This window comes from Ovis canadensis, chromosome 2, assembly GCF_042477335.2.
Source record: "Ovis canadensis isolate MfBH-ARS-UI-01 breed Bighorn chromosome 2, ARS-UI_OviCan_v2, whole genome shotgun sequence".
NCBI classification, from domain to species: Eukaryota; Metazoa; Chordata; class Mammalia; order Artiodactyla; family Bovidae; genus Ovis; species Ovis canadensis.
In genome coordinates, this window is record NC_091246.1 from 234583063 (window position 1) to 234605386 (window position 22324).

The following is a 22324-nucleotide window of genomic DNA, read 5'->3' on the forward strand; positions in this document are numbered from 1 at the left end:
CAGTGTGGAAGTGATCATGGCCTCTTTCAAATAGTCTGACTTCCCGTGTGCGTTTCAGTTGTGGGAAGTTTTCTTGTGTATCACTTCAATATGTTGTAGATTTACTTGGAATCCTTGGAATGTGTACATGGTGTAGTCACATGAAAAGTACTTTGAAAAATATTTTTGAAGCTTAATGATTAAAGGTCATCAATTCAACGAACATTTCGTAAGCCTCTGCTGTGTGCTAAGCTAGTGGTTTTCCACTAGGCTAGGTGGCGTGGTCTCCAGGAAGGCTCTTGGAAGTTTACAGGGTTGTTTTCAGGTATCATAACAATTAGTGGGGGAGCTACTGGCACTTGGTTTGTGAAGACCACAGGTACCAGCTGCCCTGCAGCCTGCAGGACTGTCCCCTTCAACAAGAATGTCCTGCACACACCACACCACTGTTCTGTTGAAAGGGCTTTTATGTAGGTGAAAAACCTGTTTATGATTATCTGAGCCTGAAACCTAATTGTGCTTTTCATGTAAACACAAAGATTTTCCTCTTTGGCATGGATTTAATAGGCAGTGACTTTTTCCAGGAAAATTGTAAATTGAATTGTAAATGTAACTTAAGAGAAGATTGTACTTTGCATTATTCAGAGTCAAAAGCCTCCTATAAAGTCATGTCACCAATGAAACCCTGCCTGCGGTGTTTGAGTCACAGAAAGCCCAACTGTCCCCACCTGCATTTGTGAATTTCTCCATGCAGATTCCATACATAAGGGCAAACAAAGGGATCACTTTATGTGTCTTCTGGTGGTGGTATGACTGAACATTTTTTACAAAATCTTACTTAGGATTTTTGGCTGTGCCGGGTCTTCATTGCTTTGTGAGGGCTTTCTCTAGTTGCAGCGAGTAGGGGCTTCTCTTGTTGGGGAGCATGGGCTCTGGGGCACCGGGGCTTCAATAGTTGCAGTATGGACTTGGTCATTGTGGTGCATGGACTCAGTTGCCCCACGGCTTGTGGAATCTTCCCAGGCCAGGAACTGAACCGATGACCCCTGCATTGGCAGGTGGCTACTAACACTGGACCACCAGGAAAGTCCCTAAACATTTGTAATTCATAGTATTTTATTGTGTGATTTAAAATTTTCTAGTGTTTACAGCTGGGGCATTGAATTGAGATTGAGTGTATGTGTTGTGTCTGTGTTTTTAAAAATGTGTGTGTAGATACGTTATTTATAAATTCCATTATAATAAAACAGAGTGAGCATTAAAGAATATTTGGGCTTGTGGGTTGTTGGGTATGATAGGGTTCATAGCCAGTAGGTTAAGCAGCAGGGCAATGGCAGACACACCTGCAGACAAAGAAAGTTCCTTAAATGCTGGAGGAACTCAGACGATACTCCAAGAGCCAAGAAGCCACCCCTGCCTTGTCCTGAGGCAGCAGTCAGGGGTGATCAGGAAGGCTGTTTCACTTGGGCTCAGCTAGACAAAGGGCACAGTGCATATTAAGCTGTGCAGAGTGGAATCATGGCCTTTGCAAATGGCTCGAGCCTGGGATGGGACAGGGCTTGAGGGCAGTGCAGAGCAGATGGAGAGATTTGGGGCAAATGGAACCTACTCAACAGTGATGTGGAAGGTATGGGAGAGGGAACTCGAGGAGGTATCCAGCTACATGAAGTGTCTGGTGAGGAAAAGAACACCGGCCTCACTTAGAGAATTACACTGACTCTGTAACATCTGTGCTCCAGTTAAGTGTGTTGGGTTATTCATTTATTGTGTGTGTAATTTCACTTACCTGTTGCTTTCATTTAATTTGGCACAACTTCTCATTATGTTTTGAAGGAGATTTGAATAATAGCACAGCCTCTAAAGAAACTGATTAATGCTACAAAGCTAGTGATCTTGATTTCCATCTGGAGGTCAACTTAGAAACACTAGCCTGTGCCAAATGGAGGAAAGCTTTCTTAACGATTTACCGCAACAGCAAGAGCAAAAATATTTGGATTTATCTACCACATCAATGAGAGAAATGTCGTCTTTTAAATGAGAGCCTTGCCCAGTTACTGTTTTCTTTATATATTTTTAAAAAATAATGACATTCTTGCCAAGGTAGCTCAGTGGTAAAGAATCTGTTTGTCAGCGCAGGAGACATAGGAAAATACAGTTTTGATCCCTGGGTCAGGAAGATACCCTGGAGGAGGAAATGGCAAACCACTCCAGTAATTTTGCCTGGGAAATTCCGTGGACAGAGAAGCTGGCTCCAGTCCATGGGGTTGCGAAGAGTCGGACATGACTGAGTCCCCAGTAACATAGTAAAAACATTCTTTTAAGAAATTTGGAACAAAGAAGGGGGGATGTTCTTTTGCCCCATATAATTGGTTTCTCTTTCTATGTATCTCCTATTTTTAGATATGTATACGTGTATTGGGGTGTGTATAATGCATCAGAACCAGAGCTTCCCTGGTGGCTCAGACAGTAAAGATTCTGCCTGCAATGCAGGAGACCTGAGTTCGATTCCTGGGTCGAGGAGATCCCTGGAGAAGGGAATGGCTACCCCCTCCAGTATTCTTGCCTGGAGAATCCCATAGACAGAGGAGCCTCGTATGTTATATACTTAAAGATATAATGTCATGGCCCTATGTATACAGATATTCTAGGAGTCAAGTAAAGTTAAATATATGAATTTTGAGTCATTCTTCCTCTCAATTTCCAACTTGGTATCCAGATATCTAGTGAACACTCCTCTAGGTATTTCTGTTTAACTGTCTTGCAGGCATCTCAGAGTAAACACATCAAGATGGAGCTCTTAGATTCTCCCCTCTTGCTCCCCTCTTTCTCTGGTTTTACCCATCTTAGTAGGTAGTTCTCTCATCTGTCTCATTATACAAGCTAGAAGCCTAGCTTTTTCCCTTTTCCTCACCCCCTGCACTGAATGTATCAACAAATCCTTTATCTTGGCCACCAAATAGACCTCAAGCCATTCTTTTCTCTCCATGCTTACTGCTCCCACCCTCTTCCAAGCTGCTGCCTCTCACCTGAGCTACATTAGCCTCCTTCCTGGTCTGCTGACACTTGAGAGTCTGCTCAGCAGACAGAATAGATCACTCTTAAGAATCCTCCTTTTTAAACTTCTCCAGTGGCCTCCCAATGTACTTATGAAATGACCCAAATTCCTCCGCATGGCACCTAAGGCCTATAGGACTTGACCTTTATCTGTTTTTCTAAATTCATCTCATGCTGAAATTCATGGTTTCCATCATCTCACTGTATTCAGCCACCTCATAGCCATCTCAGTGTTTTTAAAACACCGAGTTCTTCCTTCCCTCAAAGTTCTTCCGTATGTACTTTTCCCTGCCAGAGGCTCCCATCCTCGCCTCGTGGCCTGCCAGCTTCAAACCCTGTGTATGCCACTGTAGATGTCACTTAAGGAGCCGTCCCAGACCGCCCTAGGGAAAGTGGCGTCACTTCCCTACACTCAACACGATTTACTGTTAGTGTGTGTTTCCCCCACCAATTACAAGCTCTGTGAGGCAGTGACTGTTTGTCTTGTTTATGTAGTAGTCAGTCAATAAGTATTTGGTGAATGAATGAATGCTACTTCCTTGAACCAGCTCGTGGGATTCTCTTGCTGCCAGGCTAAGAGACGTGGACTTGAGAGCCAAGCAATTGCTTGGTATCATCTATTATATTGGAAGCTCTTGTGTAAGAGAGGCTCTTCCAACCTTTGTCATGCTTATTTTTGTCTAGGTCTTGTTTGTCTGGGACTGAAGTAAATGTCAGCGGTCAGCTCCCAGCTCTGTCTTTGAGGTTGGTGCCATGTTTATCGAACCAATATGGAGAGTAGAGATCGCATTACCTTTAAGGAGATATAATACTGGAAGGAGACTAGTTTTTCCTTCTGAGCCCACAGTGAGCTGGAGAGGGTATGAGGAAGGTATGGTGAGAGATACACAGATGAGGTATCTCCCACAGTGCCATTGCTAAAGAATCAGGCTGGCTGTGGTTGAACAAAGCATCACAGATAGAAAACAGATGGTTTAAGAACAGGGTATCTTGGGAAGAAGCCATCTGATTGAGATTTTCCATAGTGATGTTCATTAAAGCTGAAACATTCTTGCTACATCTTGTTTCTGTCATGGGAGTCAGGGGCCTTTTATTAAGATCCCCAGACCTTCTGATCCACTCAGTCCCTACCTGGTAGTAGCTGCTTTTACAGGAGGAAATTCTGGAACATCCAGTACCAGAGGCCACTTCTAGCTGGCTGTCTTTAACCCTACCTTTTCATCTTACCTTGTCCGACACTGGGTCTCCACCAAGTTGTGTCCTTAATGAGGTCTTTTGCTGTTCATCCATAGTGAGATCACGTCTTAGAGTAATTCATTGCCAGCTTTCTGAACTGTGCCTGAGAGGATCACCTCTGCAACTGTGGGCAGAGTTCACCGTTTAACAGAGGCCCTGTAGAGCTTGTCTTGGCTTCCGATCATAACTTTAGATTTGCTTCTTCAACAGTGCGTGTGACGGTAGGAACATTTGCATAACCACTTAGCTCAGTCTGACAAATAATTTGCCTGTTAAAGGAGTGGGGGGATCAGCTGACGCTGGCATGGTAGGAAAGAATGCTATGTGTTGGTATTCATAATATTGTCTGCATATCATCTGTGGAACTAAAATCCACAATGGTATCTTTTCTTCAGCTTTACTGAGAGGTAATTGACTTTTGATCCACAATAGTATCTTAGTTTTGCTCCCAAATTATCTTTCCACCATCACTATTCCTTACATGTAGCAACACTGATTTGATATTTACTTTTCTTTTTTTTTTTTTTTGAAATTTTTTTCTATAAACACGTATTGAACCCCCACTCTGCTCAATACAGAAGTACTACATCTCTGGAGGTCCACAGGATGAAAAACAATGAAGATTTTTCATAACTATAGAAAGACATGAGACCTCGGGTTGAAAAAGCAGCAGCAAATCTCAAGGAGAGAATTAAACCAGTTTACCACTGGAATGATCCATAATGGCAGTGAACCTAACATAAAGAGGAAATCTTAAACGCTGAGAGAAGAGCCAGATCACCTATAGAAAAATGACTGTCCGATGGTCAGAGCATTTCTTAGCAGCCGTAGTAGATTCAGAAATAGGACCTTCTTGAACCTATAAAGACTGGCAGAATTTTTTGCTCTCAGGCTTGAACTGAAAGAATTGCTAAACGTTGGATTTTAGAGAGAAAGAAATTGATCCCAGATGTAGGTTCCACCATGAGAGAGCCATGGGCCAACAAAGAAGTTGGACATGTTCATAAACGTAAGTGATCTAAGGGAATGGCTGCCTCTCTGTGTTAGGATTTGAATACAAACAAAATGTTTTTCCAATTGAGTATGTAACTGCTTAGACTTAGTGCCAGTATTTGAAATTCTTCTCTTTGTGATAAATTGTTTTCAGGCAAGGATTTTTAATCAGAGGTCCATGGATAGGACTCAGGGCATCTGTGAACTTCTTAAAATGATAACCTTGTGAATGTGGAGTCTTTCCGCAAACAAGATTCACGGTGTTTGTCACACATTTAAAGAGATTTAGAACCTGGACAAGTTAAAGGACTACTGGATCATTGTATTGTCCCCCAGTTAAGAAGAAATTATATCAGCACTTAACTCGCTCTGACGGTGAGATCGGAGCACCTGGATTTGAATTTCAGATCTGTCAGTTACTTTGCAGAACCATTGAGACCCTGGACAGGCAATTTGCCTTCTGTCTGTAGTTCACACAGCGCACATCCTGTGTGGCCACACACAGCAGTGGTATATCTGGCTCTTGTGACCACATCTCACCATCACAGTCAATGTTTGACTATAGCTGTTAGGATTTTCTAGAGTCCCTCTTGAGCTATCAGAAGAAACAAAGCTTCTAAGTGATCAATTTTAGGCTATGATAATAGACTTAGTGCTGTTGTTTTGTTCAGTGAACACATGGTTTGTGTAATACATTGTCCAAGTGTGCAGGAGTGAGCATGGGGAGGAAGTGTGTGTGCAATCATTGTCTCTCCCAGTGGAACTTAATACTAAAGCAGCTATTCACTGGTGAGCGGTGTTTCTTGTGCTTTTGGAGTGTAGTTGTAATGTAGGTCAGGTGTGTGCGTTTTGTGTGTTAAGCTTAATTCTACTTCTCCACTCCTTCAGGAGTTGTTTACTAAGAACTAGAGTCAGGCCACTTCTCAGTGCTGCCGATGCTGTGCCAGGTGAGGTCGTAGATGCAGAGTTGAGGACAGTGGCTCTGTCTCTGAGGAACTACCGTAGATTAGGATGGAGGAGACAAGGTCACCACCAGATCCTCATGCCAACCTGAGACCTTCTCAGGCTGTTCCTAAAAGCAGGGTTTCCCCAGCCTGCCACTTGGGGTGTCAGCCGGCAGGTATAAGTAAGAGCAGAGGAGAGTGTACCTTCTAGGAGGGCTGCTGTGGAGCTCGGGGAGCCTCAGATGTCAGAAATGTTGAAACATCTGTTTAGCATGTGTCATTATGATCCTAGCAACACAGTCTGTTTCTAGAGCTGTGACATTTGACATTCCCAGCCACTAATCAGAGAGCCTAGGTGTGTCTTCTTCCCTCAAAGCCCCAGGGCCTCCTTTATCCCTGCCTCCTCCCCAGCACCCCCAGGGGCCAGGATAAAGTGTCCTAATCCTAGGACTGGACTACCCCATCCTACCAGGGAGAAGGAAGCTCCCAGCTCCACTTCCGTTTCTCCTCTACAGGTCTGTTTCCTCTCTCATGACATGGCTATCTCTTAGAAGGCGAAGGGCAGTGGTTTGTCAAACAGTTACCTACAGCATGGAGCAGGTTAACTCACCTCTTGAGACAAGCATATGATTCCTTTGTCATGGATGGCATCCTTCCCTTTTCTGTGTATAATGTTGAGACTTTCTCAGGGGTTGGTTGGTTGTGTTAGCTATGCCGTGTGCAGCAGGTGGGATCTTAGTTTCCCGACCAGGAATCAAGCCTTCACCTGCTGCATTGGAAACGCAGGGTCTTAACCACTGGACCACTGGGGAAGTCCTGAGAGGTTCTCAGTTTTGATCGAATAAGACCATAAGCTCTGCGTATTTTTTATTTTAAAAGAAAACACTTCTGTATTGCTTAAATGAAATGATAAGGACAATAAGAGTGTTGAAATGGGACTTTAGTCGAAAATGCTGAATTTAGGCAGATAATGAAATATAGTCTCTGGTCTGCCCGCCTCCCTTCCTTAGTTATCTGTAATGTGATTATAACTTAGATTTCTACAAACCCATTTAGAGAGAGAAACTATGTTGTTGTTTGGTCACTCCGTTGTGTCTGACTCTCTGCAACCCCATGGACTGTAGCCTGCCAGGCTCCTCTGTCCATGCATTCTCCAGGCAACAGTACTGGAGTGGACTGCCATTTCTTCCTCCAGGGGATCTTGCCGACCGAGGGACAGAACCCAAGTTGCCTGCATTGGCAAGGCAGATTCTTTACTGCTGAGCCACTGGGAAGCTTAATACAAAATATACGTCTTTTTTTTTTTTTTTTTTACTATATTAACTATTGTGCTCTAATTTATAAATGAGGTTTAAACTTGATTGTTTAATAGGTTGGGATTTAAAACTGAAATTTTCTCCCATGTCACGTTATAGATGTATAACGTACCATAAAGATTGGCTTAAAAAGTTTCAAAGATATTGATGTATTTTATTCTTTTCAGTTAAATTGAAGTTACTGTTTTTAAAGTTTTGATTCTGGCCTCTTCTTTGCTCAAACCACCACTTTCTTTGCCATTGCTCGAACTAGTTGGAGAGTTTATTTGCCTAAAAATAGAATAAAATAAGTACAGTTCGGGTTTTTTTTGGAAAAGCTAAAGGAAAGCACAGTTAATATTGTTCTTCCTTGAAAATGGAAAACTGACTGTCTGATCCCGTGTTTTTATTAACAGGTCAAACATGCTGTTAGTTAGAGATATTTGATGAAAATAACAGCTATCCTTAAGGAATGGTTATGTGAATGTGTGTATGTGTGTGCATACATGCACGCCCGCACATGGTATGTCTTTCAGTGTGTGTAGACGCATGCGGAGCCTTGTTTGGGCAGTAGTGTGATTGAATTGGCTATTGGGCAGGACCGTCCTGACTACACAAGGCTTCCTTTCATCTTTTTCTCTGAAGTGCTCCCTTGTCTGTTTCTTTCCTGCGAGCCAGCAACTCTCCCTGGCCCTGAGACCGTGACAGTTACTTGTGGCGGCCTCACTTGTGGCGTTAAGGGCCTCTTGCCCCTGTCCTTTGCTGCCATGGTCACAAGGGATATTGGACTTGATTCTGCGTCTCGCGAGGGTGATGGCGTCAGTGGCACGGCTCAGTCCCTGCCATGGCACAGCCAGTGCTCTGAGGCCGAAGGTACAGCGACTTTAAGTTGCCTCCTGCTCTTCTTGCTGAAACCATCCTGGGACACTGGAATTATGCATTCCACACATATTTGGGTGTCTGTCCTGTGCCAGGCACCATCCTAGGTGTGCGAGATACCTCTGTGTAAACCACAAAACTCACTGTGCTCTTGGAGTTCACATCAGCTCCTTGGTAACTTTCGAAGGAAGAGGAGCCCTTCACCTGAGATGTGAAGAGTTTTTATGACGGGGTACTCTTCAGTTTAGCCGTGGGGTCACCAGTGAGCTCTTGAGGGGTATGGCAGTGGGCTGTAGGGGTGGGTTTAGTAGGAGATGAGGACAGAGGGAAGAGATGGGCAGGGCCATGAGTGGGAAGGCCTTGAGCACAGGCTAAAGTGTCTGTAAGCAGAGGAGTCAGTGAGCCCAACAGGATGGCAGTGACATACATGACCTCACCTCCTTTTGGGGAAAATAACTGATGGAGGGCGTGGGCTGCACTGAGAGTGGGAGCTGGGGGTGGCAGAAAGCCAGGCTGGATGATCTTCAATTTACTCCTTTTACTCATTCAGCGTATACGTAGCTGGGGCTTGCCTTGTATTTATATTTAGAAGCAATTTCTAATCATAGATGCTATTTTAAGAAGAGTGGAACTGATTTAAAGCTCTATCTCATCTTTCAAGCTTGAGGTTTACATTTTGGGGTTTTTGGGGGGCTGAGGGACTGAAAGATCCACATTTATGTGAGGAGTGCGAGAAGGGGTGGACATCTCAATCTCTTCTGCAAAGTTTTCTCTTGCTCTTTGCCTCCCTAGTCAGAGTGGGAAAACTGTAGCTGTCTGGTCTGCAGTGAACACAGGTAACAGCCGTCCCTCACAGTGGCTGACTAATTCAAGATTTTAATTCAGAGGAAATGGATTTCATTGATACTTCCTAATAAGAGCTACAGGCATAAAATTGGAAGAAGTATAATGGGTTGTCTTGACAAAAACGCTTCTGCTGTCCTGAAGGAGCCAGGTCACTTCTCTTGGTCAAGGAAGGAGATTGCCTTTTAAACCTGTTATGCTTGTTATTCATTGTACTTTTTTTTTTTTTTTTTTTTTCTTGTAAGGTAGGAAGTGATGCCCTTGGGACTGAGTTAAATGCTGCTCAGCATGAAAGATGTGATGCGGAACTAGAGCCTGCAAACTGTGATTAACTGACACGCCCCTGGCTATTGAGAAGACAGTGTGTAGTCCGCAGCAGAGCAAACACTCATGAAGGTTCTGCTTCTCTCCTAGGACTTCCTTTGCTGGGCATCTGGCTGGAATTCTTGTTGGACTGATGTACACTCATGGGCCTCTGAAGAAGATCATGGAATCGTGCACAGGTATGGAGAACAGGACTTCTTCACTGGCTTAATGGTAAAGAATCCACCTGCCACAACGCAGGAGACGTAAAAGACGCTAGTTCGTTCCCTGAGTTAGCAGGATCCCCTGGAGTAGGAAATGGCAATCCACTCCAGTGTTCTTGCCTGGAGAATTCCATGGACAGAGGAGCCTGGCGGCCTGTAGTCCATGGGGTCGCAAAGTCAGACACGGCTGAGGAACTGAGCACATAAGCACAGAACACCTTTGGCTTGGCTAGTTGGAAGTTCATCTTCGTTTTAATGGGAATAAAAGCAACCCCAAGTTTCCCTGTGATTCAACTTAGGAATTCCCTAATAGGCTCTTTTTAAACTAAGAGGTGAACCAGCTGGTGCTGGTCCTCTCGTGGCTCCAAAAAGAAGACTGAAAGCCCCAGTTTTAAACCTGATGCTTTCTTAGGGGACAAATGAGGTACACACTTAAACACCCACAGCATTATTGCCGCTTACTGAAAACCACTATTTCCTTGAAATTGAGAGAACTAAAGCAGGTTTAAAATATGCTTTCTTCTGTAATATTCCATGAATTCAAAGTGCAAGGCAAAGTTAAAAGAAGAAAGACAAATCTGTACTGAAGTACAAGGTCAGTATTTTAGAGAATTCAGAATGACTGCTAGGTCCTTGGCGGGCGAGACGTTTTTTCATGCGTGGCCAAACCAAGTCTGTTATTCCTGAAGCATGGCTCCTGCTTTTTAATTAAAAAAAGTATTTCCCTTCTAATTGCTGCTCAGTGAAAATACTTTATTTTACTTAGGAAACCTATGAATTGTTTGGCTCTCTTAATTGAAAATGCTATACTAGTCATGACTTATAAGGAGACTGTTTTACAAACACTTGTTCTATAGACCATATGAGTTCCAATATTTTATCTTTTACTCATGGGGAATCTTCTGAGACTATTTTACCTTCTCTTGAACCATAAATAATTTGTTTTCACTATTTGTGCCGATGATTGGTATTCTTACAAACCATATAATATTCATGATATTAGAAAGCTTTCTAAACATTGTGCTCTTGCCTTTATTAGCTGGTTGTATTCACTTTTGGGTGATTTTAACAGACTGTGTTGCATCCACACAAGTTTTTATTTTCCTACATTTGCATCTTACAGTGTTTCTGGTGTGTGTGCCTGGAGGAGACAGCAGGAGCCCCCTGTATTAAAAATGTAGCATTTTATTATATTTTTGATACAACGTAATTATGGAAATCTTGTTATGAGTTTTGTTGCCCAAATGTCCTCAGTGCTGATATAGGAAAAGAAATTATTCTTAGAAGTCTAATATTTTATTTCTTTTGTGTGTGTGTGTGTGAGGATTAAGTGGTTATTAAAGCTTTCTTACAGACATATTATGAAATTTAGGCAAATATTTTGTTTTTAAAGAGGATTTTCCCCATAATTGTAACATTTTAACTTTTAGTTTCCTCCCTGAAACCTTGCCTGTTTTCTAAGGAGACTTATTTTTACATCATTATATTTTCAGTATAATAAGTAGAAAATTGAATGCTAGAAGTTGAAACATTCAGTGCTGTTCACAAATAGCCTGCAATCTCTGCCTTTTTTCCAGTAAAGCAGGAGAAAGAGTGATTTGAGAACTGAAGGGACACAGGAGCCCTGTGGAAATACATGAACTGTCTGATAACTCCTGGGAAAGGAGCATCACACTGAGGGTGTCCCCTGTTACTCTTCCCTCTCTCCTTTCCTTCACCAGTGCTAAATTTTCTGTCCTATTGCCCTTTCGGGGGTAAGAAACAGGAAAGTCCCTTAGGAAGGGTAAGAACACGGCTCACAAACACCCTTGTTATGGGGCATGTTCTCTCTATAGCCAGAGCATCTCTACTTGTACAGAGATCTCAAAGACCAAGCTTGGTCCTTTAGAAGGCAGAGACCATCTTATGTCGTCAGGAACCTTAAGGAACTTCAGAGAGTATAAGTTAGAGTTTCATTGTCCCCACCACATTCTGTTCCCTGTAGGACTAACCCCAAACAAAAGAGAATATATTTTAATTGTTCAGAAGTTATTTATAATGACTTTGAGCTTTGTTACAAAGAAGCTAGTAATTGTTGGAAAGGCTGGTAGTTACAGCTTTAGAGCTATTCTGTTCTATCAGACAACATGTCTATTTTTATTCCAGTACCATCCTGTTTTGTTGACTATAGCTTTATAGTATACAATGGGCTTCCCAGGTAGCTCAGTGGTAAAGAATCTCCCTGCCAGTGCAGGAGACAAAGAAGACACAGGTTCGATCCCTGGGTCAGGAAGATCCCCTACAGAAGGAAATGGCAACCCACTTTACTAATCTTGCTGGAGAATCCCATGGACAGAGTCTGGCGGGCTACAGTCCAAGGGGTTGCAAAGAGCTGGGCACGGCTACGTGACTGGGCACACACATGCACATACTGCTTTGTTTACTGTAGCTTTATAACATCGATGGCAGTCAGGAATTGGTAAGACAGCTGTTATCAAAAAGACAAGAGATAACAAAGTTAGGTGAGGGTGTTAGTGAGAGTGTATACTGGTGCAGCCACTATGGAAAATAGCATGGAGGGTCCTCAAAAAATAAAAAATAAGACTACCGTATGATCCAGGAATCCCACTTCTGTGCATATTTCCAAAGGAAAAGAAATCAATGTCCCGAAGATATATCTGTACTCCCATGTTCCTTATAGCATTTGTTCACTATAGCCAGTATAGGGAAACATCCCAAATGGGTGATGAATGGGTGAAGAAAATGTGGTGTGTGTGTATATATAATGGAGTATTATCAGTCGTGCAGAGAACACTAATCCTGTTTTCGATAAAGTCGGTGAGCCAAGAGGACACTGTGCTAAGTGAAATAAGCCGGATAATTAAGTATGTTGTCACTTACATGTGAAATCTAAAAAACGCTGAACTCACAGAACCAGAGAGTAGAACAGTGGTTTCCAGGCGGTGGCAGGTGGGGTAGATGCAGAGGTTGGTCAAAGGGTACAAGCTTTCAGTTATAAGATGAGTAAGCTCTGGGGATGTAATGTTCAGCATTGTGACTATAGTTAATAGCACTTTATTAATATTTGAAAGAGTACTTGAAATTTACTAAGAGAATAGATCTTATGTTTTCTCATATATATACACACACAATGGTAAGTATATAAAGTGATAGATGTGTTAATTACCATAATGGTGGTTATCATTTCATAACATATATGTATATTAAATCACCCCATTGTACACCTTTTAAAAAAATCACGACCAACCCAAACACATACAATTTTAATTTGTTAATCATACTTCAGTAAAACTGGCAATAGGGGTCAGGGTAGAGCCTATGGCTACAATTAAAATGTTTTGTTTTGTTTTTTCCTTCATATTTAGGCATTTTCCCATCCAATATTGATTACCCAGGACAGCAGTACTACTTTAATAGTTCAGGTAAGTAACTTTATTTCATTTAATACAGTTAAACTTGTTTTTTAAAATTACACTGTTTGTTACTACAGAGCTCCCGTAAGATAATATGAGTTATGCTATTGCAGAGTACACCAGACTTTAGGTCCTTGTGCCTCTAATGTCCCTGAAAGCTAGATGGCGGCGCTGTCCAGGGAGCATATTTGGGTGCATTGTTAGGGAAAGAGGGAATTCCAGCCAGAAAATGTTAAATGATTGGTTTGAGGTTTCTCAGACTTGTTAAGATTTGTATGGGAAACAGGCCCCTTGATACTCAGCCTAAGAGACCATTCACTGGCTAAGTGTTAGAAGTTACTTTCATATATACTTTCATAGTTCTCCACGGTCCACTCCACCTACATATTCAGGAAGAATCACGCTTACTGGAAGAAGCTAAGATAGGCATTCCTTTAACAGTTAAAGAGGAGAAGGTATTTTTTTCTAGAGGTCTTTGTAAATAGGTAGAAAGGACTTCCTATTCAAGCATATGACCCTTTTTAAGCTAAAGCCCTTACGTTCCAGCCTGGCAAGCTGCACTGTAATATCCCGGATCAGTACCAGCAGACAAGCAGCAGAGAGCCTAAGCGCCAGAGGCAGGGGGTGGCTTTGTAGTCCTGCCTGTCGAGAACCACTGTAACTTAAATCTGGGGTCAGCAACCTTTCCTGTAAAGGGCCAGGTAGCTACTGTTTGAGAGTCTAAAGGCTTTGTTGACCGTATGTAGTTTTTGTCTCAACTAGGCAACCTGTCATCATAGTGTGACGATGACCATACACTGTTCAGTCACTCAGTCATGTCCTATTCTTTATGACCCCATGGCCTCTAGCATACCAGTCTCCTCTGTCCATGGCATTTTCCAGGAAAGAATACTGGAGTGGATTGCCATGTCCTCCTCCAGGGGATCTTCCCAACCCAGGGATCAAACCTGAGTCTTTGCATCTCTTGCATTGGCAAGTGGGTTCTTTACCACTAGTGTCACCTGGGAAGCCAACCAGATACTATTCATAAGCAGAGGTCCTCAGTTGTGTTCCAGTAAAACCTTATTTATAAGAACAGGCAGTGGGTTGTATTTGTACTCCGACTTGTAGCTTTTTGACCCCTGGCTTAAATAATACAAGTACAAAGAACTATGTAATTAGATATATATTAGTGCTTTTGCTTTGTTTTCCCATACAGTATTCCGACCCTCAGTCTGGTTTACCCAGTAGCACTCTGTGGGTGGTCATGCTGTGCACGTTTGTCAGACTGACCACTGTGGAAGAGAAAGAAAGAGCTATGGTCCTTGTCTCAGAGTTATAACCAGGACTTGATTGTAGGTGCCGTACATTTGGAAAGGCAAAACAGTAGAAGCGAATAGGACTAATCTGGGTATAGAAAACAGAATGGTGGACCGTGGAATCAAGTAGTACAGAATAACATGATGATAGTTAATGTTCAACAGAATCTCCAGTTGACCCCAGGAAGATTTCCGGAGGTTTTTCTGTACACATAGTTTTCTCCTTTGGTGTATTCCGCCCTGAAAATTCCAGCTCTACTCAGGGAGCCTGCTGCATCTGCCTGTGTCCTTCCCTGCTCCCTGAACCACAGTCTAGAGAGTGCCTTCAGGCTCATTTCCTTTATTTCCCTTCTCTCAAGATTCAGAATCTTGAACTGCCAATTATACAATGCCTGAAAACATCCATCTCGTATGTTTTCTCCCATCTCCTACTTGATTTGGTAGGAGATCTAATCCAGGCCCAGCTGTTCCTTCCTGGCAGAGGTAGGAGCCCATTTCAGAGATACTGATGCAGTGCAGTCAGTGCTCAGCCTGGAGGGAGGGGGCAGGGTTGCAGTTACTGGAGGTCATCCAGAAGAGGTGGAGTGCTGTGTCTTGATGAGTTAAGCAAGCATCCTTACTTAACTTGATGAAGTTAAGGAAAGCAATGAAAGGAAAGGGCTTTTCAACCCTTTATGAAAAAGCCTGCCTGGAATTTCCAGAATGTAATAGAGTGCCACTGAATGATTTACTCAGTAGAATGATACTGTTAAGAGTTATAATCAAGATACGTTTTTGATGTCGTTGTGAAGGCTTGGATCGTGATGGTCAAACTTGGCTGTTTATGTGAACCACCTGCGAAGCTTTTACAGTGTGTCCATGGCTTGAATTCAACCCAGACCAGTTAACTTATAATTGGGATAGAGACAGGGACTTGGGTCTTTTTTTTAAAAAAAAAAAAAAAAAAGCTTCTCAAGTGATTCTGATGGATTCAGGAAGAAAAATCATAGGCTTAGATGATTGGAATTACGTAGGCTTATGGACTACAGTGAATAATACTGTTGTTCCCCAACTGCTTCTCTCTGAGGCTTTCACTTCTGATGCTCTGGAGGCTTAAAATCCTAGAACTGTGGTCTTGGTGCAGGAGAGGAACAGTTGCTACACAGTGCAAGCTCACTTGTTTCTATCTGAATTCACCCGAAGCGAGGAGGTGTGATGATTAGTTGTCAACCAAGCTGATATAGTCTTATGGAAGAACACTGGGTCCTTTTGGTTGTTGGTTATGGAGGCCAGCTCACACTGACTTAAGTTTGAGTAGAGGTTTCTCAGCCCATGTGACTCGAAAGAGATGAATCATACAGGAAGACTGTTTTGGCTCTGTCTCCCATTGTGATTTCTCTCTTCCTGTTGACCTTATTCTCTCCAGTATATATGGCTCCTAATACCTCAGAGTACTCAAGGAAAAGGGGCTTCTCTCCTGGTTCATTTTTTAAATATCCGAGAGAAACAGGAATGATCCTCTGGATGAAGAGAATAATAACATATTTGTGCACAGACGTGGCTTGAACTATCATAAATGACCTCATCCCAACATCTTCTGTGACAATTGGGAATTGAGGTTTAAAAATGTTAAGTATTTTGGCTAAAGTCATATGGGCACTTAGTTACATAACTAGGACTAAACATGCAGGTCACCGATTCCTAGCCTCTGCTGTTTCTGTTGTACAGGGATATGACATGGGCATTCTACTGATTTAACCTTACCAAAGGGGGCAGGTTCCCTTCGGACTTTTCTTTCATCTTTTTTGAACTTACTAAGAAAAAAAGGGAAACCTGCTAAAAGCCTCCTTCATATGAAAGAGGCATAAGCAGAGCAGACACACAGACCAGAGAATGAAAGGCAGCAGTAAAAGCCTCTCTTGCCTTCCTTTCCTATCCCCTGGAAGATTATCATATTTATATTTCTTCCACTGAAGTGATTGGATTTCTTCAAAGGCAGCACTACATAAGGCCAGGTGGCCATGCTAATGGTCACCTAGGGAACTTTTATGAGAGCATATGTATCTCTTACAGGCAATGATTTATTCTGAATATGGCCGTCCTTAGCTGGAAAAGAATTTATAGGTCACAGAACCTCATGAATGTTTAAAAAGCTGTTACCAATCTTTCTGATCTTGGTGGTGTTTCTTGATCTCTTTTGCCATGAAATCCTGGTATGTGTATAAGGAACAGATGGAGTAGTTTATAGAATAATGATAACCAGAATTTCTTTTATTACAGAGCCAAAGTGTATAACTACAAAAGAATATTAGACTAGCATTCAGCACAGGATAGAATTTAAACTTATTTATCTCAAGTGTATGATTGTTAGGTTTTTCCAGCCGTGTTTACTATGAAGATTTTAAAATATTTGATTGGGCCAGTGGAACAGCTGTAGAAAATTTTTGGTCCTAGGAGACCTCTTCTCATTGTAATAGATATTGATTGGATCTTTGGTCCTGTTGATAACTCATGACTGACGATGTAGAACGTTTAACCACACTAGTCTTTTTGACTTAAAGCATTAAAACTTTCCCTTTCTCTCTCCCCATGTTTTGTCTGGCAAGTACCAAATTAGATTTTATAATATTCAGATGTTTGGAGTTGTAGGCTTTATTTTGTGAAGGCACTGCTCAGTTGTACTTTAAATAAGAAATAGCACGAAGAAAGATGTTCTCTATCAAGAAAACATTGCCTCAAATCGTAGCAAATTTATCTGTCAATTGAAACTCCACAGATGTAGGTCGTGTTTCTGGTATCTGTGTAGATAGGTATTCAGAGCTTTGGGGCTATTTTGGATTTTGAATTAGCCAAATATTTTTGAGGGTAGATAGGTAGAAATGCTGCGTAGACCTTCTGCAACAAAATGACTTTCCACTGGGATTTGAAAGTGGTAATGAGCCATATGGAAAAGTGCCCAATGTGCTTCTCATGTTGCAGTGGAATAATTGGCACTCTTAGGGAATCGGGCAGTCTCTCTATTCAGGATTGCTGAAGCATCCTGTGGTATTCAGTGATTTGTCCATAAATATTCTATTATGTTGTGGAATGGTTGCCCCTGTCTTTTTGTTCTTTGTGAAGTAGATGTATTTATTATGTATTGATCACTTGTCCTTATGTGAAAGGTTTGGGGGGTTATTTTTTTGGTTGGTGGGTTTTTTTTGTTTTGTTATGTTTTTTGGCTTTTCAGTGAAACGCACAGAAAGCAAGGTTTGTAGCAGTGCCATAGTCTCCTTTATCTTAGGATATGAAACTTGCTGGTATGTGTTGCCCAACACAGTAGTGGGAGCTGAATTTTTCTGATTGTTCTGTTGAGTAGAAGCCAATTTGAGGAAGAGTGTCCATATTAAAAATTGTGTCCAGATCCCATTTCAGTCCTAAATCATTGAGGGGATTTGAGGATATATCCTTATCCTGATTTAAATATCATAATGTTTATATATTGACATGGGAAATGTGAGAGAGAATACAGAAGTTGGGTTACAGGAGGTGTTTGGTAAATCCCCACTAATTTCTGGGCTTCCCTGGTGGCTCAGCTGGTAAAGAAAGTGAAAGTGAAAGTCACTCAGTTGTGTCCATCTCTTTGTGACCCCATGATCTATATAGTCCATAGAATTCTCCAGGCCAGAATACTAGAGTGGGTAGTCGTTCTCTTCTCCAGGGGATCTTCCCAGCCAAGGGATCGAACCTAGGTCTCCCACACTGCAAGTGGATCCTTTACCAGTTGAGCCACCTAAACATGAAAACATTATGCTGAATGAAATAAGCCATACGTGAATCACAACATATTATATGATTCCTTTAATAAAATTGTCCATAATAGGCATACCTATGGAGGCAGAAAGTAGACCCGTGTTTGTTTAGGACTAGGATGATCAGCTTAAAACTCAACATTCAAAAAACTAAGATAATGGCATCTGGTCCCATCACTTCATGGCAAATAGATGGGGAAACAATGGAATCAGTGGCAGACTTTATTTTCTTGGGTTCCAGAATCACTGCAGATGGTGACTGCAGCCATGAAATTAGAAAACACTTTCTCCTTGGGAGGAAAGCTATGACACACCTGCTGCTGCTGCTGAGTCGCTTCAGTCGTGTCCGACTCTGTGAGACCCCACAGACAGCAGCCCACCAGGCTCCCCCGTCCCTGGGATTCTCCAGGCAAGAACACTGGAGTGGGCTGCCATTTCCTTCTCCAATGCATGAAAGTGAAAAGTGAAAGTGAAGTCGCTCATTCGTGTCTGACTCTTTGTGACCCCATGGACTGCAGCCCACCAGGCTCCTCCGTCCATGGGATTTTCCAGGCAAGAGTACTGGAGTGGGGTGCAGTTGCCTTCTCCGATGACACACCTAGACAGCATCAAAAAGTAGACACATTACTGACAAAGGTCTGTCTAGTCAAAGCTATGGTTTTTCCAGTAGTCATGTATGGATATGAAAGTTGGACCATAAAGAAAGCTGAGCACTGTAGAACTGATACTTTTGAACTGTGGTGTTGGAGAAGACTCTTGAGAGTCCCTTGGACTGCAAGGAGATCCAACCAGTCAATCCTAAAGTAAATCAGTCCTGAATATCCATTGGAAGGACTGATGCTAAAACTGAAACTTCAATACTTTCACTACCTGATGCGAAGAACTGATTCACTGGAAAAGACCCTGATGCTGGGAAAGATTGAAAGCAGGAGAAGGGGACGACAGAGGATGAGATGGTTGGATGGCATCACCGACTCGAACAGGAGTTTGAACAAGCTCCAGGAGTTGGTGATGGTCATTCCAGGTGAAGCCTGGCGTGCTTCAGTTCATGGGGTCGCAAAGAGTTGGACATGACTGAGTGACTGAACTGAACTGAGGCTGATCGGGGGCTGGTAAGTGAAAGGTTGTTGATTTCATACACACAGGCACACCACAGAGTTAGTAAAGTATAGCAGAAAACATGTTTACTAGGAGAGTAAGGAACTAGAGCTCCCATCATCCTTTCCTTGTCTTGAAGATCCCAGACAAGCCCCCAAGACGAAAGGTTGCTGCTGTGAGCTGTGTGTTACATGGGATTTGTGACCTCCAGAGGAGAGGATTTTGATCCGGGGTCAGAGATGAGGCTTGACTACTTGGAGCTTTTTGTGTAGCGAAGTTTTATTAAAATGTGATCAAGATAGGGAAAGCCTCTGACATAGACATCAGAAGGGGCCAGAAAGAGTGCCTGCTTTTCTGGTTTTTAGGAAGGTGTTTTATGTCTTGTAGAAAGCTATTAATCAGATGAGAGCGATGCCTCCAGGTTGAAGGAGCTGCACTAGGCCCCTTTCCCACAGTATGCACTTTTGAGATAGGTTGGCCAGAGGTGTGTCGTCCCCAGGCCATGAAACAATTGACAGGAATACTGGCTTGTTGAGCCATTATCAGCCCAAGGTTTGAGGAAAGAAAAAAAGTCTTAGGGGGAACCATTTTGAAGAAAGGCAAATTCCAAAGCAAATACATAGTTTCATTAACATAAGAAAAACACAGTGGTTAGCTCAAGGCCGAACCGGATGTCCTCAATACAGAATTACTAGAAGCCTCTTTTAATTTTGTGTAGAGAAGGAAAACAGACTGCTGCTTGCAGTTTATTTCCTCCTGCCGCTTGGGAACCTCCGGCCTTCCTGCCTGTTAACTCTCTCGTAACTAAAGAGTGCAGGTTTCTTTGGGGGATGATAAGTGTTCTCAAGTTGTTTATGGTAATGACGGCACAAGTCCATGAATTTACTAAAATCCATTGAGTTATATGCTCTAAATTGATGAATTATATAGTATGTCAGTTAAATCTCTTGAAAGTTGTTGTAAAAACACAACCAACAGACACAGATACTTTACATGGCAAATATTTATATAAGCACTTAGAGTTAGATTATCCAGCTGAGTTCTATTGTCATTTCCTTTTTTAAGACTAATTACCAGAAATTTTGAACATGAAATTTTAATTAACCAGGTTCTACCCTACAGAGTTCTTCTCGTTGGCTTCCCCGCCCCCAACACCCCTATAGTCTTATTAAAGCAATAAGTTTAAACTCAGGCCTGTACTGTGGTGATATGGAGGCATATGGCACAAGATGCATAGTGAAGGGTAGGAATTTTCATCAGCAACAGGAGCACATTGATTAAACATTTGAAACATTATCTTCAAAGGGTATGACAGTGGCAAAAGAGAAGGAAAAAAAAATCAAGTGGATTCTCTCTCATTATGGGCGTCCCAGGTGTCACTAGTGATAAAGAACCTACCTACCAATGCCGGAGACATAAGAGACTCGAGAAGATCCCCACAAGGAGGGCAGGGTAACCCACTCCAGTTTTCTTGCCTGGACAATCTCCATGAACAGAGGAGCCTGGTGGGCTACAGTCCATCGAATTGCAAAGAGTCGGACACTACTGCAATGACTTAGCATGTACGCAGTCTCTCATGCCAGAATTAAGTTGTCAGTCTTATGTGGGGAAAAATAACCTCTTCCAAACAAATTCCATAAATATGAGCAATAAAATAAACTCAAATTGAGTTGAAAAGTTTGATGGAAACATCTTGCAAAAGTCAATTTGCCCCTTGTTAATAGTATGTAAAAGTTTGACTCTTAAAGCATTATTTAATGGCCACACTATCTCATCTCTCCTTTGATCTAGCAACCAGTTTCTTGAAAGGGCTAATAATACAAACTATGATCTCTGGCATAGAATTACAATTAGAGAAACTCTATCTTTTATATCTCACTGTAGTTATTACCATCTGAAGTATCATACCTAACACAGAAGTCCTACAGTATATGTAGTAAATATTGGTCTGTCTGTCATTGTTTGGAACCACTGGACAGTAAGGCTTTATCAACTGTCATTTTAACCATTCTGTCACGTCCAGCCAAGTCTTCACTGACAGTGTTAAGTAGCTGTAAACTGAAAGAACCCACTCCATACATCAATAGCCCATTCCAGTCCCCTTCCAGTACTACTCATGCCTTCTAAATTACTATCTTCTTATGTAAAATAGTTAATAAGAACCTAATATAGAGCACGGGCTTTCCAGGTGGCTCAGTGGTAAAGAATCTGCCTGCAATGCGAGAGACACAGGTTCGATCCCTGGGTCAGGAAGATCCCTTGGAGAAGGGCATGGCAACTCACTCCAGTATTCTTACCTGGAAAATCCCATGATCTTTTCCAGTGAATTGGCTGTTCACATCGGGTGGCCAAAGTATTGGAGCTTCAGCATCAATCCTTCCAGTGAATATTCAGGACTGATTTCCTTTAGAATTGACTGGTTTGGTCTCTTTGCTGTATGGGAAAGTGAAAGTGAAAGAAAGTAAAGTCGCTCAGTCGTGTCTGACTCTGTGCGACCCCATGGACTTCAGTCTGCCAGGCTCCTCCGTCCAGGGGATTTTCCAGGCAGGAATCTGGAGTGGGTTGCCATTTCCTTCTCCAGGGGATCTTCTGACCCAGGGATTGAACCCAGGTCTCCCACACTGCAGGTAGACTCTCTACCGTGTGAGCCACCAGGGAAGCCCAAGTGAAGTAAAAGTCGCTCAGTCGTGTCCAACTCTTCACGACCCCATGGACTGTATTTGTATAGTCCATGTTTGAATTCTCCAGGCCATAATACTGGAGCGGGTAGCCTTTCCCTTCTCCAGGGGATCTTCCCAACCCAGGGGTCAATCCCAGGTCTCCCACATTGCAGGTGGATTCTTTACCAGCTGAGCCACAAGGGAAGCCCTGCTGTATGGGAATAGAATCTAAAAAAGAGTGGGTAAGTATATGTGTATGTATAACTGATTCGCTTTGAAGTACAGTAGAAACTAACACAATATTGTAAATCAGATATACTCCAATAAAAAGCAGT

At 42.3% G+C, this 22324-nt stretch overlaps 1 protein-coding gene across 7 annotated transcripts in view; it reads left to right on the forward strand.

Annotated features, from left to right (window-relative positions):
- The window catches only part of RHBDD1 (rhomboid domain containing 1), a 133976-nt gene that overhangs the window by 52540 nt on the left and 59112 nt on the right, over positions 1 to 22324 (forward strand). For all 7 annotated transcript variants that reach the window (XM_069578454.1, XM_069578455.1, XM_069578460.1 and 4 more), the window contains 2 exons: positions 9638 to 9726; positions 13116 to 13172. In XM_069578454.1, coding sequence (XP_069434555.1) covers positions 9638 to 9726; positions 13116 to 13172 — 146 coding nt within the window. The remainder of the gene's footprint in view (positions 1 to 9637; positions 9727 to 13115; positions 13173 to 22324) is intronic.